General features: G+C 42.5%; 2 protein-coding genes across 5 annotated transcripts in view; both read right to left on the reverse strand.

Moving 5' to 3' along the window:
* DIXDC1 (DIX domain containing 1) overlaps positions 1–14,427 on the reverse strand; it is a 62,502-nt gene extending 48,075 nt beyond the window's left edge. For 2 of the 3 annotated variants that reach the window (XM_027847326.1, XM_027847325.1), the window contains exon 1: positions 6,724–6,798. In XM_027847326.1, the coding sequence (XP_027703127.1) occupies positions 6,724–6,783 (60 nt within the window). In that variant the 5' untranslated portion in view covers positions 6,784–6,798. Of the gene's footprint in view, positions 1–6,723; positions 6,799–14,304 lie in introns of those variants that run through there. The other variant, XM_027847327.1, reaches the window with a different exon arrangement.
* A 2,061-nt stretch (positions 14,428–16,488) lies between these two features.
* Positions 16,489–26,768, reverse strand: CUNH11orf52 (chromosome unknown C11orf52 homolog). Of its 2 annotated transcripts, XM_027847347.1 has the most exons (4): positions 26,689–26,768; positions 18,101–18,138; positions 17,747–17,796; positions 16,489–17,513 (listed from the first exon to the last, which is right to left on the reverse strand). In XM_027847347.1, exons 1-4 carry the CDS (start codon positions 26,718–26,720, stop codon positions 17,265–17,267), a joined length of 369 nt encoding a protein of 122 aa, XP_027703148.1. In that variant the 5' UTR covers positions 26,721–26,768; the 3' UTR covers positions 16,489–17,264. The 2 variants fall into 2 exon arrangements, with proteins under 2 accessions (XP_027703148.1, XP_027703147.1); XM_027847346.1 differs by lacking the exon at positions 18,101–18,138 and having other exon boundaries at positions 26,689–26,767.
* Between the last annotated feature and the right edge of the window lie 732 nt (positions 26,769–27,500).

Here is a 27,500-nt window from a genome sequence, read left to right on the forward strand (position 1 = left end):
TCTTACTTGGCTTCCTCATCAGTTCCCATGGGTTTAATTATCATCCCTTTGTAGTTGACTTCCAGAGCTCTATATCCAATGCTAGTATCTCTTCTGAGCTCCAGTTCCTCATCACCAATTGCTTGTTGGAAACTGCAAACTGAATATCGCCTCACCTCAGGTATCTGAAATTCAACATGTTCAAAACAGAACCTATCATCTTTCCCCAAAACTTACTTTTCTAATTTCCTTATTTCTGTCAAGGGTATCTTTCCAGTTAAAACCTCAGCATCATTCTCAGTTTCACACTCTCTGTCACACCTCATATCTGCTCAGGTCCTAAATCTTGTCTATTCCACCTCCACAACCTCTCTTGAATCCTTCCCCTTCTCTCCACTCATGTGACCACAACTGTAGTAAAGGTCCTCCTTTACTAGACCTAGACAACTATAAAAGCCTTCTCATTGGTTTCCCTCCCTTAGCTTTCTACCTTGTCCAATCTATACTCAACACAGTTGCCAAAGTAATATTCCTAAAACAAAAGGCTGATCACGTCAATCCCCTGCTCAAGAAATTCCAGTGGCTCCCTATTACCCCTAGGACAAAATACAATGTGCTCTCTTTGGCATTTAAAGCCCTTAAAACCTGGCTGCAGCCTACCTTTCCAGGGTTATTCTACCATCACTCACTTTCCCACACTCCTTGGTCTGAACAAAATTGGCCTTCTGTGTTCCTCATATTCCATCTCCAAACTCCATGCTTTCACCCAGGTGGTGGCTGAAATGTGCTCCCTCCTCAGTGCTGCCTCTTAGAATCCTTCCTTCCCCTCCTACATGAGGCCCTTCCTGGTCCCTTTAGCTACCAGGGTCTCTCCTTTTGTATAGACTCATTTACAAACAGGTTTTCTCACCTAATATAAGCTCCAGGGCAAGGACTATTTCATTTTTGTCTTTGTGCCCTGTCCCTGGCACATAGTAGCCGATTAATAAATGCCTATTGATTGATTGAGGGTGAATGATAGTTCCACAGACAGAAGGAGTAAAGTCAGGTAGAAGGGAAGTTTTAGGGGGAAAGATAAGGAATGGGCTCCCTTTTTCACACGTTGAGTCTGAAGTGCCGATGGTACCCACAAGAGGAGATGTGATGTAGTGAGGAAAGCATCAAAGAACTCAAGTTCCAGCACTAGCACTACTGGTTCTGCCACCTTGTCAAATCACTTCTCTCTACACCTCAGTATCCTCATCTGTAAAATGGGAGTGACCACTTATACTACCTGAGGGAGTGGTGAGTAAAATGCTTTGTAAACCAAAAAGTGCTATGTGTGATTTGTTATTAATAATAGTCTTGTGATGGTGATCATAAAGGAGATACCCTAACCACCACCAAACAAAAGTGAGGCAACTCTAAATATAGGTGTTTTTGAAGTTCTACTGATGGCACGCTCTCTGCTAACACGTGAGTCACAAGTATCACCAAAAATTCAGTGGCTATGCCAGCTCCTCTCTGGCTTTAAGGCCCTCTACAACCTGGTCCCAATTTTCCGATCTGGCCTCATTATATATGATTCCTCTTCATGCACACTACAATCTAACCAGAATGGCCTGGGATGAATTCCCTCCTTCCTTCTACCTCTTAGAATCCCTTCCCTCAGGACTCTGTTCAAATACTTCCCTCTACATGATGCCTTTTCTGATTCTCCCAACTGCTGGTTTCCTTTCTCCCTAAACCACCACATAGTATGTATTTTGTATTCATTCTGAATTTATCTGTATGTGTACATATTGTCTCCTTCAATCCAGTGTAAGCTTCTTAGGAGCAGGGACACTGACATTATTGTCTTTGAATGCTCAGCACCTAACATCATGTATGTATGAAAAAGTGCTTAATAAATGATTGTTGATTGATTACTTAACATGGACATAAGGAAGCCTTTTGAACTAGTTCAGATTATATCCACTGTCACTATCATGGTATACAATAAGAGAGATGGAAATGCTGGCCGGGTTCCAAGAGAGATTTTCTAGCTAAGTATCAATGTGAATCATTATATTCTATTTAGACCCCTGCTTTACCCTCCACTATTCTAACTGGTCCTGGGAATCTTCTCTAATATCCTTTGTAAAACACTTTTGTCTGGTTTGGGACACAATGACCAGGCCTGCCAGCCACAATACATGAAGCATTACCAGCGTATATACTGCCTTGCTGAGTGGTATTTGGGAAACAAGAGATTCCTATCACTGCTGTACGTGCCTGGCCAGCCCCATCACTTACAGAGAATGAAATAAAGCTGTTCGGTAGCTTCCTGCCAGGGAGCATCTGTTTTCCTGGCACCAGCCCCTGTGGGAATGGAGCCAATGGGCCTGGGTGGGGAGAGGGTATGTCAGTTTGGCCAGAAGCTGGGAAGTTGGGGAGAGCGGTACATAGGAACACCAAAGGCTCATCAGATTTTTTAATTTCTATAGCAGAGCAGTAAGAGGACACATTCTTTGTCAGAAAATCAGGACTCTCTTGTTGGCCGAATGTTAGAGCTTTTTTACCTGGGAATAAACACAAGGCACTTAGCACTTAGGAAAGATGCTTACTCCAGCAGCTGCTGCCTCCAAGCCCCTACTCACACTCATTTTCTTTCCCCTTTATGGGGCTGAGACCAGACACAACTTCTCACTTTGCTTTTAAGAGGCCACAGAGGCAGCTGGGACTTAGTAAAAGATCCATATTGCTCTCCTCCACGGGGAGAAACCTGCTAAAGAAATTCTGCCAGCCCATATGTAAGGAGGAGGAAGCTCAGTCAGTAGAAAACTGCTTTATGTTAGCAATTTTATTAGTCAGTGAGAAAACTCTCTGCTCCCTCTGGCTAGATGTGGGTCTGTTCAGAAGTACTCTTACCCATAAGCAAGATCTCCAAACCACCATATCACACACACATATACACACACACACATACCCCTTTTCCCCTAATTTATTGCTTTGAGGCATTTATTTTCTTTAGCAAGTGTTCAAGAGGTGAACATTACCTTAAGCCTACTGACTTAGGGGTATATCATGTGTGCCAGACCAGGAGGTGGGTCGGTAGAGGGTGCCTGTCTACAAAACTATGTCTGTCTTGCAGCAATATGCCAAGAACCTTTCTAAGAAAGCTCACCCTTGAGAATGTCACTTGTGGAAATACATGTTAACAAATGAACCAAAGACCATAATCAGAGACACACAAATAATTATGTGACAGAAAAAGCAAAAAGTCAGTGTTGCAGCAGAAGTCAAATGGGGGAAAACCTGGCCTGGTCAGGAACATGGCAGTTAAGAAAATGATCAAATCATCTAGACCTGCAGGGTTTGGCAGCTCCCCACCAAAATATGGGGATCGTCTACAAAGCAAATTATCTGTATTGGTGGAGAAAAAAATTAAAGGCAGGACTGGCAGGGATAATCAGAATCTCTGGGTCATCAGTCTATTGGAACTGGCGCCATAGTTCTGTTCTCCAGTGCAGGAAATGTGGCAGAATCTCAGTTTGAAATGGGGAGTGGCCCTGTGGTCTGTGCCAGTACAGCAGCTGGGTGGAGGAGAACCTTGCCTCTAAAGGCAGGCTTCTCTCAGAAGGAGCAGTAGTAGCTTTCCCTTCCACCTATATAATTAGGACCCTACAACCCTGTTTCGGGTGACATTTTCCCCTGTCATGAAAAGTGAGATCACAGTCCAACTCTAAAGCAACTAAGTGGCAGGGGACAGCTTTAGATGTACTTGGATCATCCCCAGGAGTTGACTATGTATGTACTAAATGGAGAAAAGTATAAGCCAGGGTACTGGCCCAAAGGACACATCCTAAGTATATATTAGAAAACTCTAGGGCTTCATTTTCAGAGCTAAAATACCATAGGAAAGTTGTTAATTAACGCAAAAACCAAAAGCCTTTGCTGTTCTTTCTAAGTGGAACTGACCTTAAACAAACCTAGATAGACAGGATTAATTTACACGTGTGTTTTTTTTTCTGTCTCTGGAGAATATTGCCATAGTTACATAGATAATCTTTCACATTATTTATTTATTTTTAACATTCTTTTTTTGTTGTTGTTCATTTTCAAGTTCCAAATTCTCTCCTCTCTTCAGTCTCTCCCTCACCCATTGAGAAAATAAGCAATTTTTGATAATCTTTTAAATTTTAGTGTCTCAGAGATACTGAAGTGTGGCCTTGACCCTAAGACCTTAGTTATGCCCTTTTAATATGACTGCATGGTAAAGAACGAATGAGATTTTAGCCATGTTTTACTCCAATCAATGAATGGGTTAAAGAGGGAACCCTGACATGGTCATGTAGTAGCAAACAGATTTTGTGAACTTGTCAGGGCAGCTAAATTTGCTTAGGATCTGACAAAGTAGGGAGGATGGTCATTAAGGTCAAGACCAAAGTAGGATCACTGTAGGAGGAAGGAAAATACATAGCTGTGTCTCTACCACATCTATAAGAACTCCATCATCTACCAAAAAATAGACTCCTTTGCCCTTCTCTTTGTCTATGTGTCAACTGGGAGACAGAGGCTGTTGATAGCAACACAAAGACACTAGAAAGATGGCCAAGTCTATGTAATGCCCTGGCCCTCTTGATGGAAGGTCTTGGAATAAAATAGTAGTAGTTGAAAAATATGAGATTTAGATATTAATAATAATCGATGCCAACTATTGCCTAGATACAGAGAAATAATCATAAAAATTTAAGAACAACATTTTTCATAGATATCACCATACCAAATGTCCCTAATCTCCAAGCTATATGGAATGAAAAGCTATTAAAATATAGAGAGGTAGAAGAAGACATCAGACCTATATGATAACAAGATGAAGTATATATAATCTCTGTCACCCTGTCTGCTACTAGAATTATTCCCAAGAGGCTTTCAGGGAACCTCCAAGAAGAATGATATAACAATAAAAATGATGATAGCTAATATTTCTTTGTCTCTTTAAGGTTCGCAAAGGACTTTACATACATTATCTCATTTGATTATACACTTGACCATACAGTGTTCTCTGTGTGTGGTTCAATAGATAGGCTGACAGTGAGGTAAGCATAAGGCATACATTAGGACTGACTCCATGCTCATTTGTTTCTCTTGGATGAACAATATGGCAGCTAGCTAGGGGTATTAATTGAGAGAGTTATTGTACATTAGAATTAGTAGGCACGTCAGAATTCTGAGTCTCAGACTAAGGGGTCAAGAGGGAGGGAGGTGTCTCAGAAGTGAGAATGAGAAAAGGGACACTGCAGGTATTTAAAACTGGTAGCTTTCTGTCTCTTCTGTGTTCAAAAATCTCATGCTGTAATTCATCAAAAAGAGTTCTTTTGGCAGGGCTAATGCAAAGAATTCAAGATGTTAGGTTTGGAGTGGAAGGGCTCTGGACCAGGCCCCATTCTTCACTCACCCACTTGTTTCCCTGGCACAAAGTACCAATACCAGAAACCCAGAAAATTCTGTAGGTTAGGGGAGGCTTTCTCCCTCTGTGTCCCAAACAAGACAAAAAGGACAGGAAGGGGCCTTGGCTGGGGAAGGTTTTGAGGAAAAGTCGGGCTGCAGAGATTCATAATTGGAAACAGGAATTAAGGAAGGAGGCCTGTTATGCAGCTGTGTCAAGGGAATTCTGGGTATCCCTGTAGGGGCCCCACTGAATAGGGCAGATGAGGGAGATCACACTCAGAAGTAATGATGCATCCCTTGGTGCAAATGGGATGGAAAAAATGAAAAGGATAAGTCAGAACTTCCTGGTTCTGGAAGGAAGAAAGGGAACTACCAACTCCTCTAGGATAGGAAAATGCCCCCTGAAGCCTGTACTCATATTTCCTACCCTACCCGTTGCTGGTTCTGGAATTTCTAATCAGGGGCTAAAAGGGACATTGTTTCTATCTAGTAGAAATATCATCTTATTATTATTATCATCATCTTGTTTTTCTCATATTTTTTCATGGAAAAACAGTGAGGTTAGGTCCTATCATACTGTTATTATTGTTTTATATTTAATGAACTGAAGACATTGGGTAAATAAAATGACTGTTTTTTATAATTGAACAACAGTATTGGAATGTAGGCTCATCTTCTGTGGATTCATTCTTATATTTTTTTAATTCATTCACACATAAAGATGAGAATGAAATACCAATAACTGACATATAAATGCTTTCAAGTTTGCAAAGTGCTCAGCACCCAGGCTTACAACTTACTTAGCGCTCTCCTTTAGAAACCTTATTTTCCAGGCTGTGAAGAAATCTCCAAAGGTACAAACACAGCCGGAGTACCTCATAGGCACCTCTTGCGATTCTCAGCTGCTCTTTTTCATTCTTTCTCCTCTAGCTGAAATCCTCATACCTTAAAATACCATCCCTGAGTCTGCCTCCCCCTCCCCAATCCCCCAAGCCACCACGGTTTCCTCTGCCCAGCGTGAATGACCCTGAGATTTACAGATTCCTCGCAAAAATTCAGAGGCACCCCTAAGAATGTGTTTGGAGTGGAAGTCTATCTCTTTGGAGAGGTAACTTGTTAAAATGTTGCCCTTCTGAGCACTGGCAAGTGATGAGCAAAGAAACCAGAAGATACTTTGAGTTTCTCCCTTTTGCAGCACTTCTCCACCGGCCCATCCCCGCCAGGGAGTGCAGGCTGTGATGCTGGCTAGGCAGAGGATGGAGGTGGAGGGCGAGAGAGCCGAATGGATAGGTAAGAAAGGAAAGGCCAGAAGTGTGGCAAGGGAGCAGTTACCTCAGTGAAGCCCTCCTGCAGGACATCCAGAAAATTCCCCCTGGTCAGGCAGGCCAGCATTGTTCCCGCCTTGCTTTTTCCAGGACCTAGGCCCCAAGACCAGGCCTCCTCCTCTTCCTCCTCCTCCTCTTCCTCCTCCTCCTCTGAACACAAAGAGTCTCTACTCAGTTCATAGGGATCTCTCTGGAGTCCCAGACATGCCACTTACTAGAAACAGAGACAGGAGCCAAAGTGAAGCCTCGTACTGGGCATGCTCATTTGGGGTGCCTCTGGTGGAGAAGCGGGCGAGCTGTTCCTATAGAAACAACTTCAGGATGGAGGGGCCGGAGCAGCCACGGCTTCAAGCACGAGGAGAGGCCGGCGGGCAGCGCCACACCACGCCCCCCCTCCCCCGCCACACACACACACACTCACACAATGTCAAGGCCACCAGAGCCTCAGGAGGAGGGTGGGGAAATAAGTGAATCACAGGTCTTTTTTAATTTTTTTTTTCCACACTAAACACAGTAACCTTTTTTTCCAGATGGGACTGGAGACTGTAAAGCTAAGGCACGAAAGGAATAAGACAGAGGAGCAAAAAAGACAGAAGAGAATAAGATTTTTTAAAAAATAAACAAAGTAAGGTGATATTGGCAGGAAATAAAATGAGAGAAAGATAATGGAAATTGAGGACATTAGTTACTGGTGATATTGAGACCCCGACATCTTGGGAGTTTTGAAAAAATTAGATGGGATCTCTGCTTAAGGATTCATAGATCCGTGGCATTTACAGCAGGGACCTGAAAGAGCATCAAATCCAATTCCCTCATTTTATAGGTGAGGAAACTGAGGTGTAAAGAGGTGAAGTGATTTATCTGAGGACTTGGGGTTAGGGTTCCAGCCCTGGTCCAGTGCCCTCCCCACTGTATCACACTGTTTCCTCTGGAGCAATGCACTATAGTCAGGAGGATTCAGGCATGGAAAATGAGAGTTTATATTTGAAACACAGAAAAACGGAGCTCTTGGTAGGGACTCAGATAAAACATTTAAGGCCCATGGAAAAATATTCCTCAAGTACGAAATGGAATATTGCTTCACCAAACACTAAAGCAGCTAATTAACACATTGGATAGAACACTGGGCTCAAAGTCGGGAAGACCCTAGTTCAAAGCTGACCTCAGACACTTATTAGCTGTGGGACCCTGGGCAAGTCACTTAACCACTTTCTGCCTCAGTTTCCTTAACTGTAAAATGAGGATAATAATAACACCTACCTCTCAGGGTTATTGTGAGGATAATATTTGTAAAAAGTGCTTAGCACAGTGCCTAGCACATAGTAGGTACTATATAAATGCTTATTCCTTTCCCCTTCCATTCCCTTCCCTAAAACCATAGCCGTAGTCACAGTGCCTGGGACATTGTTGTTATTGTTGTTGTTGTTGTTGTTTAGTCATGCCCGAATCTTTATGACCCCATTTTGGGTTTTCTTGACAGAGATATTGAAGTGGTTTGCCATTTGGAAACTGTGACAAACAGAGTGAAGTGATTTGCCCGGAGTCACATAGCTAGTCAGTATCTGAGGCCAGATTTGAACCCAGGAAGAATTGTTTTCCTGACTCCAGGCCCAGTACTTTATCCACTGAACCACCTAGCTGTCCTGCCCTGGAATACAGCAGACACTTAATAAATGCTTGATTGATTGCTCGTGTATATTGGTCATTCTGCCCCCAAAGAAAGGAAACACCAGGACCTGAAAGAACTATATTGCATCATTTAAGTCTCATAGACATGAACTTTCCTACCCAGGATCACCCAGCTAGCTAGCTAGCTAGCTAGCTAAAGCATTGTGTTAAAATTGTACCTTGTTCTGGTTCATCTCAACAACCCCCAGCCCTAGTCAGTATATTAAGTAAGTAGCCAGTATAAAGTAATAATAGTAAGAAGTAAGATTGAAAAGAACCTACAGACCATCCCATAGACCAAAGGGGCATAATTTGCAAACTGTATAATATATTTACCAAAAATCACATCCTAAATTTAGGTGCTAAATCAGGAGAAGTCATCTGGGTCTTGCTGTCAGGGCCTTTTGGCCCTAAGATATGTAGATCTCAGATAAGCTCCAGACATCCCCAGTAAGACCAGCAGAATACCAAATGTTACTGATAACTTTGAGATGACATGGATATGTTAAATTTAAAGCTTTACTGACAACTTTGAGATGGTTTGGGTATGTTGATGAACTAACCCTAAGGTGGCAGAGATAAGATTTAGTCTGTTCCCCTCAAAATAAACCCTATAAAAATGAGAGCTCAGACTCCTGCCCCCAGCACTCTTCCAGCTCCATTGGGTCTATGCTGACCAGTGCTCCCAGCTGTAATTCATGGTTATGTGAGTGATTCTCTGTGCCTTTCCCCAACCCCATTTCTGTGCTGTTTGCCCCTATACTATGTGCCTTATAAAAGTGTAATTGCTTCCTCACTTTCCTCTGCCATTGTGTTCTCTCCCCAAGAGTACCCAAAGAACTGGGCATGCCTGTGTCATTTTATAATTTTATAAATTAATTAGCAGTTCAAGCATTTTAAAAATACTTACTTGGGCCAAGCACTGTGCTAAGTAAGCAGCATGGGAATATAGTACAAGAAAAAAGCAAGAGAGTCCCTGCCTTCAAAGAAGGAGTTTCCATTCTAACGAGAGAAGACAACACATAGGAGAGAGCTGCAGAGTATGTGTGTGGAGGGTAGGGGCTGTGGGGAGTCCGGAAGGAACCTGGGTTGAACCAGGTTTGGAACTAGTAAGTGTCAGAGCTAGGCTCTGAGCCCAGGTCTCTACTGAGTCCAGGTTGAACACTCTACTATACCACACTATCTCATGTAGTGAAGCAGGGCTAGTGCTTTGCCCATGGTTACTCAGAAAGTCAACAGTAGGGCCAGGATGAGAGGCCAAATCTTTTGTCCACATGCCAGTGCACAGGGCCTTCACTGCTATATGGAGCTCTTACCAAGAGTTTCGTGAGAATAAACTACAGCAGTACCCAATTGAATTAATGATCTTTCCTGAAGACACCTAAACACAGAAAGATTTCTGGAAAATGGAAAACCAGAAACAGTCACATTGATAGGTATCTTGTATGAACTACACTGCTATATAGTTTCTGCCCAATGACAGAGTGCCAGGCCTGGAGTCAGGAAGACCTGAGTTTAAATCCAACCTCAAACACTAGCCTTGTGACCTTGGGCAGGTCACTTAATCCTATTTGCTTCAGTATCCTCATCTGTAAAATGACCTGGAGAAGGAAATGACAAATGACTCCAGTATCTTTGCCAAGAAAACCCCAAACGGGGTCATGAAGGGTCAGACACAACTGAAATGACTGAACAAATGACATATGGTCTTTAACAACAGGCAGGTAATAGAATAAATACAAAGGGACTGGTTAGGTGGCTGCTAAAGGTTAATTATTGGCTAGAATATCCTCATCCCTATATCCTAATACAATAATAACTCACATTTCTATAGCATTTTGAGGTTTATAAAGCATTTTCCTTATAACAACCACATGAGACGAGTAGTGCAACTATTCTTATCTCCATTTCATAGATAAGAAAATTGAGGCCCAGAATAACTTGCCCAAGGTCACAAAGCTGGTCAGTTTGAGGTCAGAATTCAAATTTGGCCTCAGTCACTTACTAGCTATATGACCTTGAGCAAGTCACTTAACTCTGTTTGCTTCAGTTTCCTCATCTATAAAATGAGCTGGAGAAGGAAATGGCAAACCACTCCAGTATCTCTGCCAAGAAAACCCCCAAAGGGGTCATGAAGAGTAGGACACAACTGAAATGACTGAACAATAACACTTCTAAGATCTATTCCAGGTCTAAAAACTATAATCCTTCTGCAAAGCTTGGCAGATCTAGATTTTAGTAGATAATGTAAACTCCTAGAGTTGGGTTAACAAAAATCAACTTCACAAGTTTTGGATGGGGATGGCATGGCTTACAAAATTCATGTAACAAAGAGCAGGAGGTTTAAGTGAACTTCAAGCTAGATATGTCAACACCTCACACTATGCAGAAGCACAAGAGTCCAAAACAAAGGAGGTACTGGTACTCTGTCCTGGTTAGACCACATTTGGAGTACTGTATTTCATTCTGTGTGCCATATTTAGGTAGAAAGAACATGGATGAACTGAAGCACATCAAGAGAAATGGACTAACATCATTCCTTACAGGGAATGGTTGAAAGAACTGTGGGTGGTTAGCCTGGAAAAAAGAAATCTTGGGAAATAGGAAATAGGTTTTTCTACTGAAAAAAAAAGAAAAAAGCCCTGTTAAGGGCCGCCATACAGAAGAAGAATTAATAGGAATGTGATGATACACATTTATAACAGAAGTTTTGTCTTTTTTGCTTCTCAGTGGGTCAGGGGGAGGTGAGAGAGAGAGAATTTGAACACAGAAATAAAATAAAATTGAATTTTAAAAAAGAATAATAATGAGCAAAAATTGAAGAAAGGCTCAATATAATATGTCTATTGAAATCAAGGACTGTTTTTCACTTTGTGTTTGTATTCCCAGAGTCTAACACAATATCTTAACCTAGTAAATTCTTAATAAACACAGTTGAATGAATAAATCCAAGATATCCAACCATAAAATGAGTTTCACTATAACCGTAGATATTCAAAGCAAAGCTGGGATAACCATTTGTTAGGAATGTTTTGGTATCCTGGTTAGGTATTGGTTGAACAAGTTTTCAACTAAGATACCTTCCAGCTCCAAAATACTATGATTCTAATAATTCTAGTTGTTACTGATAGATAGAAAACATTCATTACTAAGGAGGAGTTTCAATCTCTCAACCAGGCAATTTCTACTATCACAGAGATACCAAAACATCAGAGAAACTTGGAGTTAGAAGGAATTTCAGAAATCATGTAGTCTAACCTACACCTAAACAGGAATTTCCCCAATAGCACCTCTATCAAATAGTCATCTGGACCCAGACTAATGTGTGCATCAACAGGGAATTCACTACCTCTCAAGGCAACCCATGCCAGTTTGGGATAGTGCTAATTAGGTAGCTTTTCCTACATGAAGCCAAAATCTGCTTCTTTGCAATTTCTGCCCAAATTCATGGTGAACACAAAGTCAAGACGCACAACCGCTACTGTTCTTCCAGTGATGGCCCTCTAATCTTGAGCTTGGAACAAGATGATATAACACTGGGCAGAAAACAATCAGCAACAGAGGAACTTGTTGCTGCTACAACTGCTACACTTACTTGTGATGAAGTCATTGTCCTTGAAACAACAGGACATTCATCAGGCTAGAACCTGTCACTAAGTTCCCAATGTCTGAGAAAAAGACTCACAGCAGTGTAAACCAGTCAGAATAAGATGTGGGTTAAGTACGAAGGTTCTCTACAGTAGCCCAAGAGTGAGCTATTAGAGACCAGGATTAGATCATCCCTAGGAGCAATCAGGATGCCTACAGTAGAACACCCTAGAAGGGTAGTCCTTCTGAGGCCTTGCCAGTTGAACTTTGGCTCTGATCCCATGCCTAACCCTTAAAGATAGAAGTACCCTTAAATCCCTTCAGTGATATCATAGTTGTATATATATGGGGGGGTTCCCATAAATTGCCCAAAACAAGGGAAAATATGAAGACAGAGGACTATGACCAATTTTGCACAATGATTTGGGGGTGGCAAAGCCATATGGTACAGAAGTAGTGGGGATTCAACACAAGTGAAGCCTGTATGTAATTTCTACCAGCTGCTCTGCCTTGGGGAAGAGTCAGAAAAACATGGGATGGAAGATTTTGCCATTATATTTTGCCACTTTGCGAGAAATAATTACTTGTACTATATTTTTTACAACATAGCATCCTAAGGCCTCACATACATCTCTATCTATATATGACTATGTGGGATAGAGATTAATATCAATATGCCAAATATATACAGAAAGGTCGTGCTCATTCCTGTCTCCATGCCTTCAATCATGTTGTTCCCTCATCTAGAATAATGTATTCTCTCCACTCTGCCCATCCAAATCCTGCATATCCTTCAAGGCCCAACTCAAGTGTCTCCTGCTCCATACATAGCCTTCTCTCATGACTTTATTCTCATTCTCACTCTCCTCTGAACTTCTACCACACTTGTACAATTTAGCATTTAATAGTCAGCTGTGTAATTCTGGGCAATCACTTAAGCTTTCTGGGTCTCAGTTTCTCCATCTATAAATTGAAGAAGTTGGATTTGATGCCCTGTAAGGTCCCTTCCAGTTCTAAATCTATGCTCCTCTCCTGTGACACTATGACCTTCCGTCTTGTATTGTTCACTACCATTTTGGGTGCTGCTGTCTCCTCTCTTAGATTACAAGAGCAATGATCATGTCTTTTATTGCTTTTCCTCCCCTAGAAGAACCTAACAAAATACTGAGCACAAAGTAGGTGCATATTAATACTTGTTAAATTGAATACACCTCTCATATAGATGCCTATTCATAGTAGATATAGTCACATTCAGCGTGAGTACTATGAATATCTAAATATATGCATCTGTATACATGTCTGTCTCTTTGTATTACCAAATCAAATATAAGTAGTTTTAGTACAGAAAGACCTACGAGTTTGAATGATCATGTTTCTACTCTCCTCCATTAGCACAGACAATGGAGAATTGACTACACACACACACACACACACACACACACACACACACACCCAAGACACAAGAATAGAAAAAGGAGATAAGAGTAGTCAAATGAGAATACATAAGGAAATAGGTTATGATGACAAAGTACACACTGGTGAGTGAGATAGAATGAGTAGGTAGGTGGGAAAGGAAAAGAGGCAGAATGGTGAGAGACAGGGGGTATAGAAAGCCAATAAAGGAATCACCAGATGCTAATGCTTTACGTAAAATGTACCAAAGCTGATACATAAACATACTTAATATTAATTTTTTGAAAATGAGCCACTCATGCTCAGGACAGTCAGCTATCTGGATTAAAAATTAGATAAGGGCAGCGACATCTTGTGGATAATCTGTGTGTGACATCTAACAAATCTGTGTTTCAATTCGCCCTTCAGCTCTTCCTACCTCTAGATTGCCTGGGTATATGAGGTATGATTTTACGATGTTAATAACACAATTGAATGCAATAAATGTAAAGCCACTTCTGTGGAGACTGGGTCATCCTTGCAATTAGTGACCAGATTACTACCAGGTCACTTTTACCTCATCAGTTCAACTCCCCTCTGAACTTGGTAGACTAAGTCTAAAATACACATGGATTTTCTTTCTTTTCTTTTCTTTTTTAAGTTTTGATTCTGATGAATAAATGGAACTTTCCACTCTATGCCTGACTTAATGGATTCCAAGCAGTGCAGATAGAGGTATCACAGTCAGCAACCCAGTGAGTTAGAGAAGAGAAAGGATTCCAGTACAACTATAAAATATTAGTATAAGGAAGCTATGTTATTAGTCTACCCTTGCAAGAACCCACAATCTGGTCCAGAATCCCCCAGATACAGAACTATGCAGGAGCCCTAAACTTCGTGATATCATTACACTTATCTGAAGGATACATCACAAACTTACCAATGGCTCTCCTGCCTGCAGAGAGTTACAATATCCCATGATCACTGGGGTCCCCATTTTCTGTGGTCCTGGGGCAGCTGGGTCAAAGCCACCCTCAGGAATCAAAGATAAGGAAGAGGAAGAGAGAGGGACCTGCAAAGATATGGGAAGAGAAAACAGTTTAGGAACTTTTGGAAGCTGAAATTAACTGAAGCTACCTCTCCCAGAGAAGCTTCCCTCTCCTTAAACTGAAGGTGGGTTACTTATAGCTTACAGTTTTTAAAAGCAGGGGCCTAATCAGCAAGAATAACCTAAAGTGATCAAAACAGGCCAACTCCATAGAGATTTGAACACCCTTGGCACTGTCATCACCCCATAACCAAAGCTGTAACAGTAATAAAAAAAGGTGGCAATTCCTGTCTGCTATTTGCCCAAAAAAGCATTATGTTTTCCCATACCCATCCTTCAGTTATAGAAACTAGATGTAATAATACCCTCAAGAAGTAGAGATATTTGAAAGCAAAGCCATAACTCAGGCAGGGTGACTACAACCCAAATAGGGCAGTATTTTGTAGTCCTTTGCTATACTAGAGTGAGCTTTTGCCTAGTAGCTACCTCAAGCCAATGTCCCAGGGTCTCTATTTCCCTACAGTAGGGTGATGTCCTGTCCCTCTCCCCAAATGAGGGACCCTTTCATGCTGCTTGCCCCAAGTGTCTTAATCTAGGTACAAAAATTCGTAGTTATAGCTTTGTACAAGTATTTCTAGTTATAGCTTTGTACAAAACTCTAGAAAGTCAAGGAGCAGCGTAAATATTACCAACTCTTGGTTTTTCCCTACCCTTCTCAGCCCCCAGTTTTAATCCACAAAAGCAATATTTCCATTGTGTATCATCATCATCATCATAAATGGAACATGGAATTTCAACTCTCCAGCATTAAAAAAAAAAGTATCTTCCCCCTACAAGCCTTAAAGTCTGGCAGAAAGACAACACTAGAGCTATTTGTTTTGTGCCCTGGCTCTGTTTTGACAGCCTGCCCAGTGCTTAAGGCAATATTATACTCCCAGTGACCAGATACGAATGAAAGAGCTGAATAAGAGTTGGCCCAAAGGAAAAAAGAAGTCTAACACTACCAGACAGGTTGATCAGGACTCCAAAGCTCTGAATTAAGTACTGTGCGCTGCTAAATCTGCGGCCTAGAGAAAGCTCAGAACCCTCAAAGTCTTGGATAAGGTTCCCCCCTTCTCCCACGTGTGTGCCCCCCCAACCCTTTTTCCTCCTTTCCTTCCATTAGAACTTGAGCTCCTTGAAAGCAGAGACTGTCTTACTTTTCTATTTGTATCATCAAGCTTTGCACAGTACTTTGCACGTAGTAAGCATTTAATAAATGCTTCATTCATTCATTCATTCATTCATTCATTCATTCATTCATTCATTCCCATCCATGCCCAGGCAGGCTCCCCCTTGTCTTTTCACTACCTGGGCACTGGGGGTGGGCTGTAGTGCCACCCCGAGGCTGCAGGCTTACCATCTGCTCCATGCCTCTTTGTTATCCCTTGCCCCATAACTTTAATTTCCTAAAAATTAATAATAATAACAACTCACACTTCCAGCGCACTTTAAGATTCACAAAGCTCTTTCCCCGCAGCAGCACTGTGTAAAGGGGTAGAGTATCCCCATATTATAGACGAGGAGTTTCTGGGCCTAGCATTCTTCCAGACCCGGTGTCCCGGCTTGCCCGCCCCGTACCTGGGCGCGCAAGGCTGGGCTCCCGGTCCTGGCAGCCCCGCTGGGCCAGGGCCTGCTCCAGACTCGGCTCCCGCCCAGGCTGAGGCTCCGGGAGGCGCGGCGCGTTCCCGCTGCCATGGCGACGCGGAGACCGCCCGCCCCTTCCCCTCCGGTCCCGCCCCTCGTCCACCCCTCCGCCCTCCCACCTTCCCTCCACATTTTCTCCCTGTGTCCCCGCCCCCTTCACGACTTTGATCTAGCCCCTTCTCAGACCACGCCCCTCCCCACATTCTTTCTCCGTCCCCGCCCCCTTCGCGACCTCGTTTGGCCACGCCCCTCCCCCTGTCCGGACCGAGTCCCTCCCTGTACCAGGCCCTAGGTCTCAGAGCAAATCCCTAGCTTGGGACGGGAGGAGAGCGACCACCGCGAAGACGCCCCTTCTCCCCAGACAAGGCACCAAACCCCCACGCAGCGTGTTCCACACCGGTTTATTCACCCCCAAGACTCCTTTCTCCATACAGGCAGGGCCAGTCTTGCAAACGAGGGGCTAATCCCTAGGACGACCCCCACCTCACTCTCCCCACTCCACCCAGCCTCCTGCGTGGTCCCCACTCCTCTCTCTTCTCCCTAGAGATGCTTCCCTTCCCACCATGGGATCGCCCCTCGTATCAGTATGAACTGTCGTCCAAAGGAGGAGCTTCTGTGTCCACTTTCCACGACTGGATGGACAGGGAGCTGCTAGTCTCAGAACGGGCATGGACACTGTGCTTTCCCTTGGTGGGAAGGAGAGCCTGAGCCCCAGGCAGCAGCATCTTCAGGGGTTAATTGTTTCTTGGGCTTCTGGGGTTTCCTCTAGATCGAATTACCCCCAGGTGGTAATCAGGCTTTTGTCCAGTTGCTTATAGAGTTACCGTCATTTTTTGTGTTTTTCCTGGGAGCAAGGGACCAGCCTATCACTCTCGGAATCTGAGCCTAGCTCTGCCTGTTTTGTGGAGATTCATCCGACCTTGTGTTTCAGATACCAGAGTACTTCTGTTCTTAAAACACATAGACAGACCCCTGCATGGGAGCCAGGCCTTAAAACTCCAGGAAGCCCAGAGACATTTTGAAACTGACAAAGAACGAGGGACTGCCACCTAGTTCCCAACAACATCAGATTATCTCTTGTAGAAGTGTAGGACTTTTTGTCCTCTGGTGACATAGGATAGGGACTGCCACATGTTCTCCGTTCCACAGTGTTTCGTACCCAGGGCTTACACAAGGGTGCCATTTTTGCTGTCATAGTGGGGTGTGGCCTGGGGAAATCTAATGGTTGCATACTCGGTGGCATTCTCTATCTGTAGGTGCTTCACCTCTCGGGCGCATCTTGGCTGGGTACGGCTGCACACTTGGATGTCTGCATAATGCAAGCTGCTGTCCTCTGACTGAGGGACTCGACTCCCCTCTCCAGACCTGGGCAACTCCGACACCAGCTCATAGGTATGTCCCATTGTGTCAGGGCCCTGTAGGGAATGGGAAAGATTTAGGAGACTGAGTTTTGGTTTTGTGCGTTACTCCCCACAGAACCAGTTAAACTGATCTTCTCTTATTCTGCCTCTGTGAGAACTGAACCAGCAAGCTCTACCAAACCTTAAGTGCCATCAGTCCCAAGTGCAAAAGATCCTTACTTCCAATGCCTTGTTGGAATCCTTTTCCCAAGTGTTGGAATTAGGACAGGAATGTACTGTTACATTACCTTTGTGCTCTTCTGCTGCTGCTTCTCTGTTCTTCCTCTTGCTTGACTCCCTGAAGGGAAGGGACCCAAATGGTTAACAACTAAATTCCTAGCTCAGCAATAATCCCCTACTACCACATGCTACAGGGAGGAACAAAGTCAGGAGCTCTGGGGTTCGGGGGTGGCTTCAGCTCTACAGATTTTCTTTATTAAACTATTTCCCCATATTGTTTCCAAAGCTTCCTTTTCTACTGCTCTACTTAACACCCTGATCTCTCTAAATATACTTTTTCCTCTATCCTTTCTAATTTCTTCCTCTCCATCCCCTCATTCCCTTGGTCTCCTTAGAGCCCCTATTCCCAATCCCCAAGTTACCTCTTTTCTTTTTCTTGTGGAAAGATGATGGACAGCTCCTGTGATGGAAGACACATGTCATCTGAGTGTGCACCATTCTCTTTCTTTATACCTTCTCTCACACTCCTCCTCCACCCCCCCAGCCCTATACACATATGTACAGCAGTTGTACTGATGTTAGGATAGGATAGGGATAGAGACTAGACTATGATTTTTTTTTGGTATAGGAAACTCCTGGGTGAGAGAACTTTTTCTTCAAGATGACACCTTCTTTTCAACTTCTACTCTTAAAGAGTTGCCCAGAGCACTGAGAAGTGTCTTTCCCAGGTCATACAGCCAGTATGTGTGTCAGAGGCAGAACTTGAACCCAGAACTTCCTGACTTTGACACCACCTTTCTATCCATTGTACGTATTACCCTCGGTTGATGATAAATATTCATCATTATCATCATCATCATCATTCTCCTTCAATATATAAATATAAAGATACATTGCTTCACTGACATGGGTGTACCCTCCAGAATAGATTGCAACCCCTCTTCTTCCTCCCCATGCCATGCCTTGGTAGTAGTGATCATGAATTGCTTTGGACAAAAACAAAAACATATCACCTATCAGTCAACCTTCTGGTAATAATCTTTAAGGGTGGATAGAGCACTGGCCCTAGAGTCAGGAGGACCTGAGTTCAAATCCGGCCTCAGATACATAACATGTATTAGCTGTGTGACCCTGGGCAAGTCACTTAACCCCACTGCCTAGCTCCCTAAAATAATAATACTAATCTTTAAGGAATGCCATCTATTACTGGGTAGGTCTTTACTGGAAGCCTTTCCTACTTGGTAGGACTCCCTGCCAGAGCTTGTGTTCAGCTGATATTGCTTTTGAGAATCTGGGCCACCTTACACCATGAAGTGGTATCAGAACAGGATTTTAGTGTTATAATAATAATAATAATAATAATAATAATAACAATAATGATAATACCACCACCTTCTACAAGAAACCTTCTTCAACCCTTCTTAATTCCAGTGCCTTCCTTCCGTGAATATTTCCTTATTTATCCTGTATATAGCTTGCTTTGTATGTATTTGTTTGCATGTTGTGTCTCCCATTAGATTGTAAGTTCCTTGAGGGCAAGGACTGTTTTTTGCCTCTTTTGGTATCCCTAGCACTTAGCATAGTGCCTGACATATAGTAGGTGCTTAATAAATGGTAATTTATTGATAGATTGATTAATAATCCTTACTGTGAACTGAAATGTGACTTTTTCCCGTTGGTCACAGTTCTACTCTCTGGAGCCAAGCTGAGGAAATTTAATCTCTTTTTCACTGGACACAGTATTTCAGATTTTTGAAGGCAACTACAAAGACTCTCACCTAAGTCTTTTCTTCTTGAGGGTAAACATTCCTAGTTTCCCAAGTCTGCTCATCAACCTCATCATAACTCTCCCAAAACATGCTTCAGTTTGTTAATGTTCCTCCTAAAATATGTCACTCAAAACTGAACACAATACTAGAGGTGAGATCTGACCATAGCATAGTGGGACAATCAATTCCCTTATTTTAGACTTCTATTAATGCAGCTTAGGTTTGGTGGTGCTATGTGGTTGACTCAATATTTTTGTAGAAACATTAAAAAAACTTCCTTTCAGTTTCTTTAGAAATATTTTAAGAAAACATATTTCTCTGGGCTAAAACCCTTTCTAGATTCTTCCCTTTCAGAAAATAGGTAGAACCAAAGATAAATATTGATTGTTTCTTGGGCCTCTGTTCTTTCTTAGGGAAATGGATCAATGGTGATAACCAAACTTCAGTCTAGATAAGATTCCCACCCACCAGAGAAGTGATCAGTGCCTTTAGTCACCTAAGAGTAGTGTCCCCTTTTGCATTCTAGGTTAAGATATAGATTGAAGAAAAGAACTCTTTTTAGTCCTTAAGGGAATGGTCCAGAAAGGAACTTGAAGGTTATTGTATTTTAATATAAAACATTTTGCTGGTAGAAATTTCCTATAAATGTTACCTCATATCATTTTAGGGCAGAGAATCATGTCACAGGGCATGGGGGACTACACCATTTTGGACCATTCTCTCTCCAAACTAGAAATGGCATGGATATAGATTAATGTTAAATAAAATTATCTCTGGCAGACTTGAGCTTAAATCAGAATGTGCATTATTAGTACTAATATTTGTTCTTCAACATTAGCTTACAGTCACTTAAAATTTCCAGGTCTCTTTCTTGTATTGCTGTTTAACCACATCTACATCCTGTACTTTGGAAGTTGTTGTTTTTTAAGCCTAAATGTAAAACTTTATATTTATACTTGCCAAAGTTCATCTTATTAAATTCTGCCCATTATTCCAGCCTCTAGAGAACTTCTGGATCTCAGAATACTCCTCGCTTACCATCAACACTTGTAAACTTTGTCTCTACCTCTTTTATTCAGCTACTGTTGTTCAGTAGTTTCTGACTCCTGCTGGCTCCATGGACTATAGTGTCCATGGGGTTTGTTTTGGCAAAGATACTGGAGTGGTTTGCCATTTCCTTCTCCAATGGATTAAGGCAAATAGAGGTTAAGTGACTTGCCCAGGGTCACACAGCTAGTAAGTATCTGAGGCCACATTTGAATTCAGGTCTTCCTGACTCCAGGCCCATTACTCAACAACCTCTCCTTTTTGGGGTTCCCTCCCAGGTATATCACCCAATCCAGATTCTGGTGCCTTTAATAGTATCATTATCTATGGACTCCAGGACATTCTCCTTACTTTTTCAATGAGTTTGGTGCCTTAATCAGTCTTCTTCTCTAATCTAACTCCTGCCCTTATAATATAGAACTTCAATCTACCTGTTGAAGTTCCCTTAATCAATTCAACTCCCTTGACCTACTTCACTACTCCACAGCTTAGCTACACCACAAGAATGGCTCTTGATGCATTCTTCATTAGGCCATCACCCACAAGTTTCCCATTCCGGTGTTCAAGAACTGTGGAATTTCTTTATCCTATCATGGTACTTTATCTTTCCATCTATCACCATGCCTTATTATTCCTAACCCTATTCTTTGTCCTCATCTTGACTTCCAATCTCTGCTTCCTTTAGGGCAGCTAGATGACAAAGTGGATAAAGCTTCCTGACTTGGAGTCAGGGAAGACCTTTGTTGAGCCCTGCCTGAGACACTTACCAGCAGTGTGACGCTGGGCAAGTCACTTAAATTCTCATCCTCAGTTACCTTCTCAGCAAAAAAGGGGATAATTATAAGACCTATCTCACCATGTTGTCAGGAGGATCAAATGAGGTAATGCAGAAAGTGCTTTATACACCTCAAAGCACTATATTTATGCCAGTTGTTGTTGTTATTTTCCCAGGCCATCACTCTCCTCCCTTCCCAGTCTTGACCCCTGGGAGAACCGTTTCAGCTCTTCACTGTCTTCTGTTCAGGGGCAGCAAGGTGGTACAGTGGATAGCTTGTAGGACCTGGAGTTAGGGAAACTCTTCTTCCTGAGTTCAAATCTGGCCTCAGACACTTACTAGCTGTGTGACCCTGGATAAGTCACTTAACCCTGTTTGCCTCAGTTTCTTCATCTGTAAAATGAGCTGGAAAAGGAAATAGCAAACCACTCTAGTAATTTTGCCAAGAAAACCCCAAATGGGGTCACAAAGAGTTAGACATGACTCAAACAACTGAACAGAAAAAAAATCTTTTGCTTTCAAACTCCTTGTTTCCTTTTTGTTTCACTGCTCACATCTTACCAAACTCCAACCTTGGATTATTCTCACCATCTGCCTCTTTCACTCCTATTCATGTGCTACAGAATTGGAGGAAGTGATGAAACCATATTGACTGTATATACATTACAAATTTGTTATATAATCTTAACTAGGTCCTATGTAGTTAGAAATTTTCTGTTGTTGTTGTTGAGTTGTTTTCAGTCTGTCCAACTCTTTGTGACCCCATTTGAGGTTTTCTTGGCAAAGATACTGGAGTGGTTTGCCATTTTCTTGTCTACGTCATTTTATAGATAAGAAAACTGAAGCCAAGCGGGTTAAGTGACTTGCCCAGGGTCACACAGCTAGTGAGTGTCTGGTGTCTGAGGCCAGATTTGAACTCAGGAAGATCAGTCTTCTTGACTCCAGGCCCGGCGCTTTATCTACTGTGCCACCTAGCTGTCCCAGAAATACTTCCACTCATCCTTAATTCGTTCTCTGTCCCACTCATCACAGCATCTGTCCCAAACCTTCTGTTCTCTTCCACCAAAGCGTCCCTTTCCTCCACCCTTTCAGCTGAGAACCTCATCTCATACTTTACCTAAAAAAAAAATCAAGGCCATTTACCATCAGCTCCCTTTTCTTCCCGTATTGTTATTTCTCATGCTCCTTAACATTCTTCTCCTTTACTTCAATTTCCGATGAAGCTATGGCCGTGTTCTGGGCAAGGTCACCTTTTCTGCACGTACCCTAAATCCCATCCCCTCCTATTTCCTCCAGCAGACTGCCCCCACTATTAACTCCATTCTCGCTCTAATCTTCAATCTCTCCCTATCTATTGGTTCCTCCTTTGCTGCTTCCAAATAGACTCAGGTCACCTTCATCTTTAAAAAATACCCTGTTTCTTGACCCTACTACCATCCTCTCTAACCATAGGTCTATATCTCTTCTCCCCTTCTCAGCTAAACTCCCCACAAAAGCCATCTGCACTGAGTTGCTCTATCTCCTCTCTCAATCTCTTCTAAACTCTTTGTAGTCTGGCTTCCAACCTCATCATTTAGTTGAAACCACCCTCTCCAAAGTTTTTGCTAATTGAACTAATTTGCTAAATTGAGTGACCTTTTCCCAATCTTCATCCTTTCTGACCAGTTTTCTCACCTATGAGATTGTAAGTTCCTTGAAATCAGGGAGGTTTTTTTGTTGTTGTCGTTATTGTTGTTTTTGCTTTTTCCTTGTATCCCTGGTGTTTGGCTTAACCAATGCTTATTGATTAATTGTATCTTAATTATATTAATAATGATAATAATATCTAGCAATTATATAGGGCCTACTATGTGCCAGGCATTGTGCTAAATGCTTTACAAATATTAATTCATTTGATCATCCTAACAGCCCTGAAGTAAACGGAAGTTAAATAACTTGCCCAGGGCCACACAATCAATGTCTCAGGCCAGATATGAACTCAGGTCATTCTGACTCCAGGCCCAGATCTCTATCTACTATACCACCTATAGCCTATCAACTTACGTATTGACTGTCTCCACAATCTTGTGTCATCTGTAGATTTGGTATGCACACCCACCTTTATCTGCATCCAAATTGTTGGTAAAAATATTGAACATGAATGGAATAGAATTCAGAGCAATGGAGAAGGCCACTAGAGGCTTGTCTGCAGGTTGTTATCAATCAATTAATCAATACTCTGAGTTTGGTCATTCAAGCAGTTTTGAATCCACCCAGGATACCTTGAATCAAATACCTTGATGAAATCCAGATATACTATGTCTACAGTATTCCTTTATTCTACAAATCCCTCAGGCTTATGTTCTCTGAAGGCCCCACCTTGGCAGGAATGAGCCAATGTCCTCCAGTGCGCTGACTTTTCATTTACCTGCATGACATGTCCCATCACAGCCAAACTCAGAGTTGGTCTTGTCACTGGAGGGGCCACAGCAGAAGTCAGTGCCATTGTGTGCTGTACATTGTACATTGTTTACTGGGTCTGGTGCCATTTCTACCATATAGACTTGGATGTGCTGTTTCCTGTCAGGAGATACCAGCCTGTTGCTCACAGTCTGGCAACTGTCTCTAGAACTAGACTGAATAGGGAGGAGAATGTAGCACCCTCCAGACGAACAGGTCTTTCACATGAAAATGAGGGTGTACTTTCAAGGTTTCCAGCTAATTCCATGGCCAGAGACATAACCTCTGCATTCCCTTCTCAGATGCCCTGGTTTTGGGTCTCCCTAGCATTCTAAGGTTCAGGAGAAACAGAAACTCCCATATTTTCCTCCCCTTCGTATTCCACTTCGCAGCAGGGACTGGCTGTCCCAAAGGCTTGCAAGTCGGTTAGCATTGTTAAGTGTGGATACACCCCAAACAGATTTTTCTGGAAGGTTGTTTGGTACAACTGACATAATTGAGCCCAAAATACAATCTCAGGCAATCAGGCCACACACACTACCTGCCAGGAATGCAGCCTAACTCAGAGCTATTCTGGGATTGTCTGCCTGACTAATCCCAGGAGCCAGGAAGGGAGAGCTGCCATCCTGAATGGAATGTCTCTGAATTCAAGGACCCCACCCCCACCCCCCGCACCTTTGTTTGGGGGAACTTTGTTCCTGGGTCTTCTACTGTGAATATTAATTTGAGACTGTCATACCTAGAGCTCATTGGGTTAGATCCTCCTTCAGCCTTTTCCCTAAAAGGTGAATTTCCCTCCCTTGTTCCCTGCCCTTGTTTTTAATTAACAGAGAAAGCTGGAAATATTTAACCTTTACCACTTTCTCCAGAGGCACTCTGTTCATGGAGCTAGAGGATCAGATTTGGCTTCCTGACTCAGCTGCTCTGCCCACATTGGACAACAGACTTTCCTCTTATAACTCCCTTCTGGATCCCTGGGGTCCCTGATGGAGCCCTTCTGTCTACTTGATCCCAAGTACCACTGGATCCAGGAAAGCCAGTCTAAGTTCTTCAGATGTTATCATAGATATTTATTCTTGTAACTGAAATCCTAATCCTAATCAAAGCCACCCTCATCTGGTTGACTAGCAGCCTCCCCAGAGATCTTTAGTTCCTTCTTTAAAAAAGAAAATTGAGAAAAGTTCTCAGTCAGACTTCCAAGTCATGTTGTTTTCTCTGCTTTAGAAATCAGAGAATTTTTAACACATTTTGAGATTGCTAAATTGGGAAGATCCTAGGTCTTTATCCACTATCCAAAGCAGATCTGAAGAATGCAAACTCTTAAAGCTATGTCTGCATTCCCTTATTTCCCCTTCTGCACTTTCCCTCCTATTCTCAATTCTTCCACTCCACTCCCACCCCCACCTTTGTCCAGAGGCTCTTAAACATATTCATCTCTGCTCTGTCATACGCAGCCTCATTCTACCACAATCCATTAAATCCTAGATCCCAGAATTTTAATATTCAAAGTGACCTCCCCTCTTCCATTAATCTGATTATAGAGAGAAGGTAAGAAAGTCAATCATAGATTATACAGGTCCATGCCACATGATATCAGCAGTCCAGGTGGTAGCGTCACCACCTTTCCCATGTGGACATAGGATGCCCAGATCACAGAGAGAGGCCACACCTCAATCAGAGTGTTTGACTAAATTCACAAATGAAAAAAAAAAAAAAGAAAGGATCTTTCACAGTATTTTCAAATATCTGAAGGATCATTTAACAGAGGATAGTAACTTTTATTTATGCTTCCTGAAGATAAAAGACAAACTGAATTTAGGTTAGACCAGAGGAAGCACTGTCTGTCTCATTTAATAATGTAAGAAAATGGAAAAAGAAAGTAAAGAAGACTAATAGCTTCTCTTTTTATGAAGGCTTTTATTAAACAGATCCCTATTAGTTTGAACTAGGGTGGAGATTGACCAGCCAGGGCTAGGCCATGAAAAAAGAAGATGATCCATATTTACAGAGAAAGAGAGAGAGAGAGAGAGAGAGAGAGAGAGAGAGAGAGAGATAATCTTTTTTAAAAAGCCTCATTAAAAGCACACTTTCTTTTCTAAGAATCATGACTATCCTAGAAAATGTGGGACATACGGTCACCATACACTAGCAGGGTTTTACCATGTTCATTCATTTGGTGGTGTGTGTGTGTGTGTATGTACATGTGCGTATATAAGGATATATATATGTATGTATATATGATACAAAAATAATAACAATATAATTGACATTTACTTAGTGATTTAAGATTTCCAAAGCAATTTTCATTTTCCCTCAGAAAGCCCTATGAAATACATTCTACATAAATATTTACAGATGAGGAAATAGTTTCAGAAAGGCTAAAGGACTTGCCCATCCCTGATTATATAACTAGTAAATGTCAGAGGTATGATTTGAACCCAGCTCTCTCCTGACTCTGAATCTAACACTCAGTCTATACATGTATTCTACGGATATCCAAATAAGCCTCCTCCTTCTTCTTACTTCTGTCATTTTTGACATTTCCCAAAATTTGGTTCCCTTAATATGAAGAAACATGGAGGAAAATGAGGAAGAGGAAGAAGACAGTGAACAGGAGTAAGAAGAAGCAAGAACCACTAGGCTTTGATTTTCCTTCCCAGGACCGACCAGGGAGGGACTGACTGGAATGCACACAGTCAGTTTCTGCCTGTTATGGAGACAGCTCAGCCCCAGAACTCCAACCCACTGTTTTCTCTGGGCTCTCCCAGGAAGTCAGTCCAGCAGCAGGTGCTGGATGGGCGTGGGCACAGGAGCCAGGAGGTGCCAGGCACAGGGAGGCAGCAAAAGCCCGTCTCTCTGCTGGCTTCCTCTGGCAAGACACTTCACCCAGTTGTTGGTGCCTGTTGCCCAGGCTGAGGCATCCCTCTCTGCACACAGTGATTATTACCAGAATGACAATCTCCTTCTGCCCACTACTCACCAGCTTCCCCCACAGCAGAGCTGGTTTCCCATGGTGCTCTGTCCCCAAGGGTGCTTTTCCGCATAAAAGGATAGTGCATTTCCTGGTTTCCTGTCCAGCCACAAGTGGCTGCTCCCAGAGAGCAGTCTGTCAGTGTCAGGTTTCTCGCCTTGTACAGGGAGCAGGACGGCTTTCCTATGCCACCTGCTGGAAGGATCATCAGGTGGGCCCATTCCCAGACGGGAGAGGAGGGTGCAGGGCCACACACACTTGGCTGGCCTCAGGTGGGAATTGTCTCGTCCTTGAGAATTTGGAGCTTCTTGGATGGAACCTTAAGCTTTGGACTACAAATTCCTATGCAAAGAAACTTGAGGTGGAATAAGGTGTTAGCTTCCAGTACCTGGGAAATTATCCTCCACCTTGTAGATGATGCCTCTGAAAAGGGAGAGCTTGGCTTGCTTGGCTGACTACCTTTTTGAGGCAAGCAGTACCTTGTTTCTTGGACCCCAAATCTTAAGGCAAGGCACGAGCACTGAACACGTGCACCCTGAGGTCTAAAGTTTAAAGACCAGGGTTGGTTGGTATATATAGTTGAAAGATGTGGCTTTGGAGAATCAAGGTTTTGTTTTGAAACCTGGCTCCTGTGTTACCAGCTCTGTGACTATGGGCAAATCAATCTCTCTAAGCCTCAGTTTAATCTTCTGTGAAATAATAATTATAGCTCACATTTATATATTGCTTTAAGGTTTGCAAAGAGCTGTACATAGCTCTTTTGATCCTCACAAAAACCCTGTGAGGTAGGTGCTGTTATTATTCCCATTTTAGAGCTAAGG

This window comes from Vombatus ursinus, unplaced genomic scaffold, assembly GCF_900497805.2.
Source record: "Vombatus ursinus unplaced genomic scaffold, bare-nosed wombat genome assembly UNPS02015398.1, whole genome shotgun sequence".
NCBI classification, from domain to species: Eukaryota; Metazoa; Chordata; class Mammalia; order Diprotodontia; family Vombatidae; genus Vombatus; species Vombatus ursinus.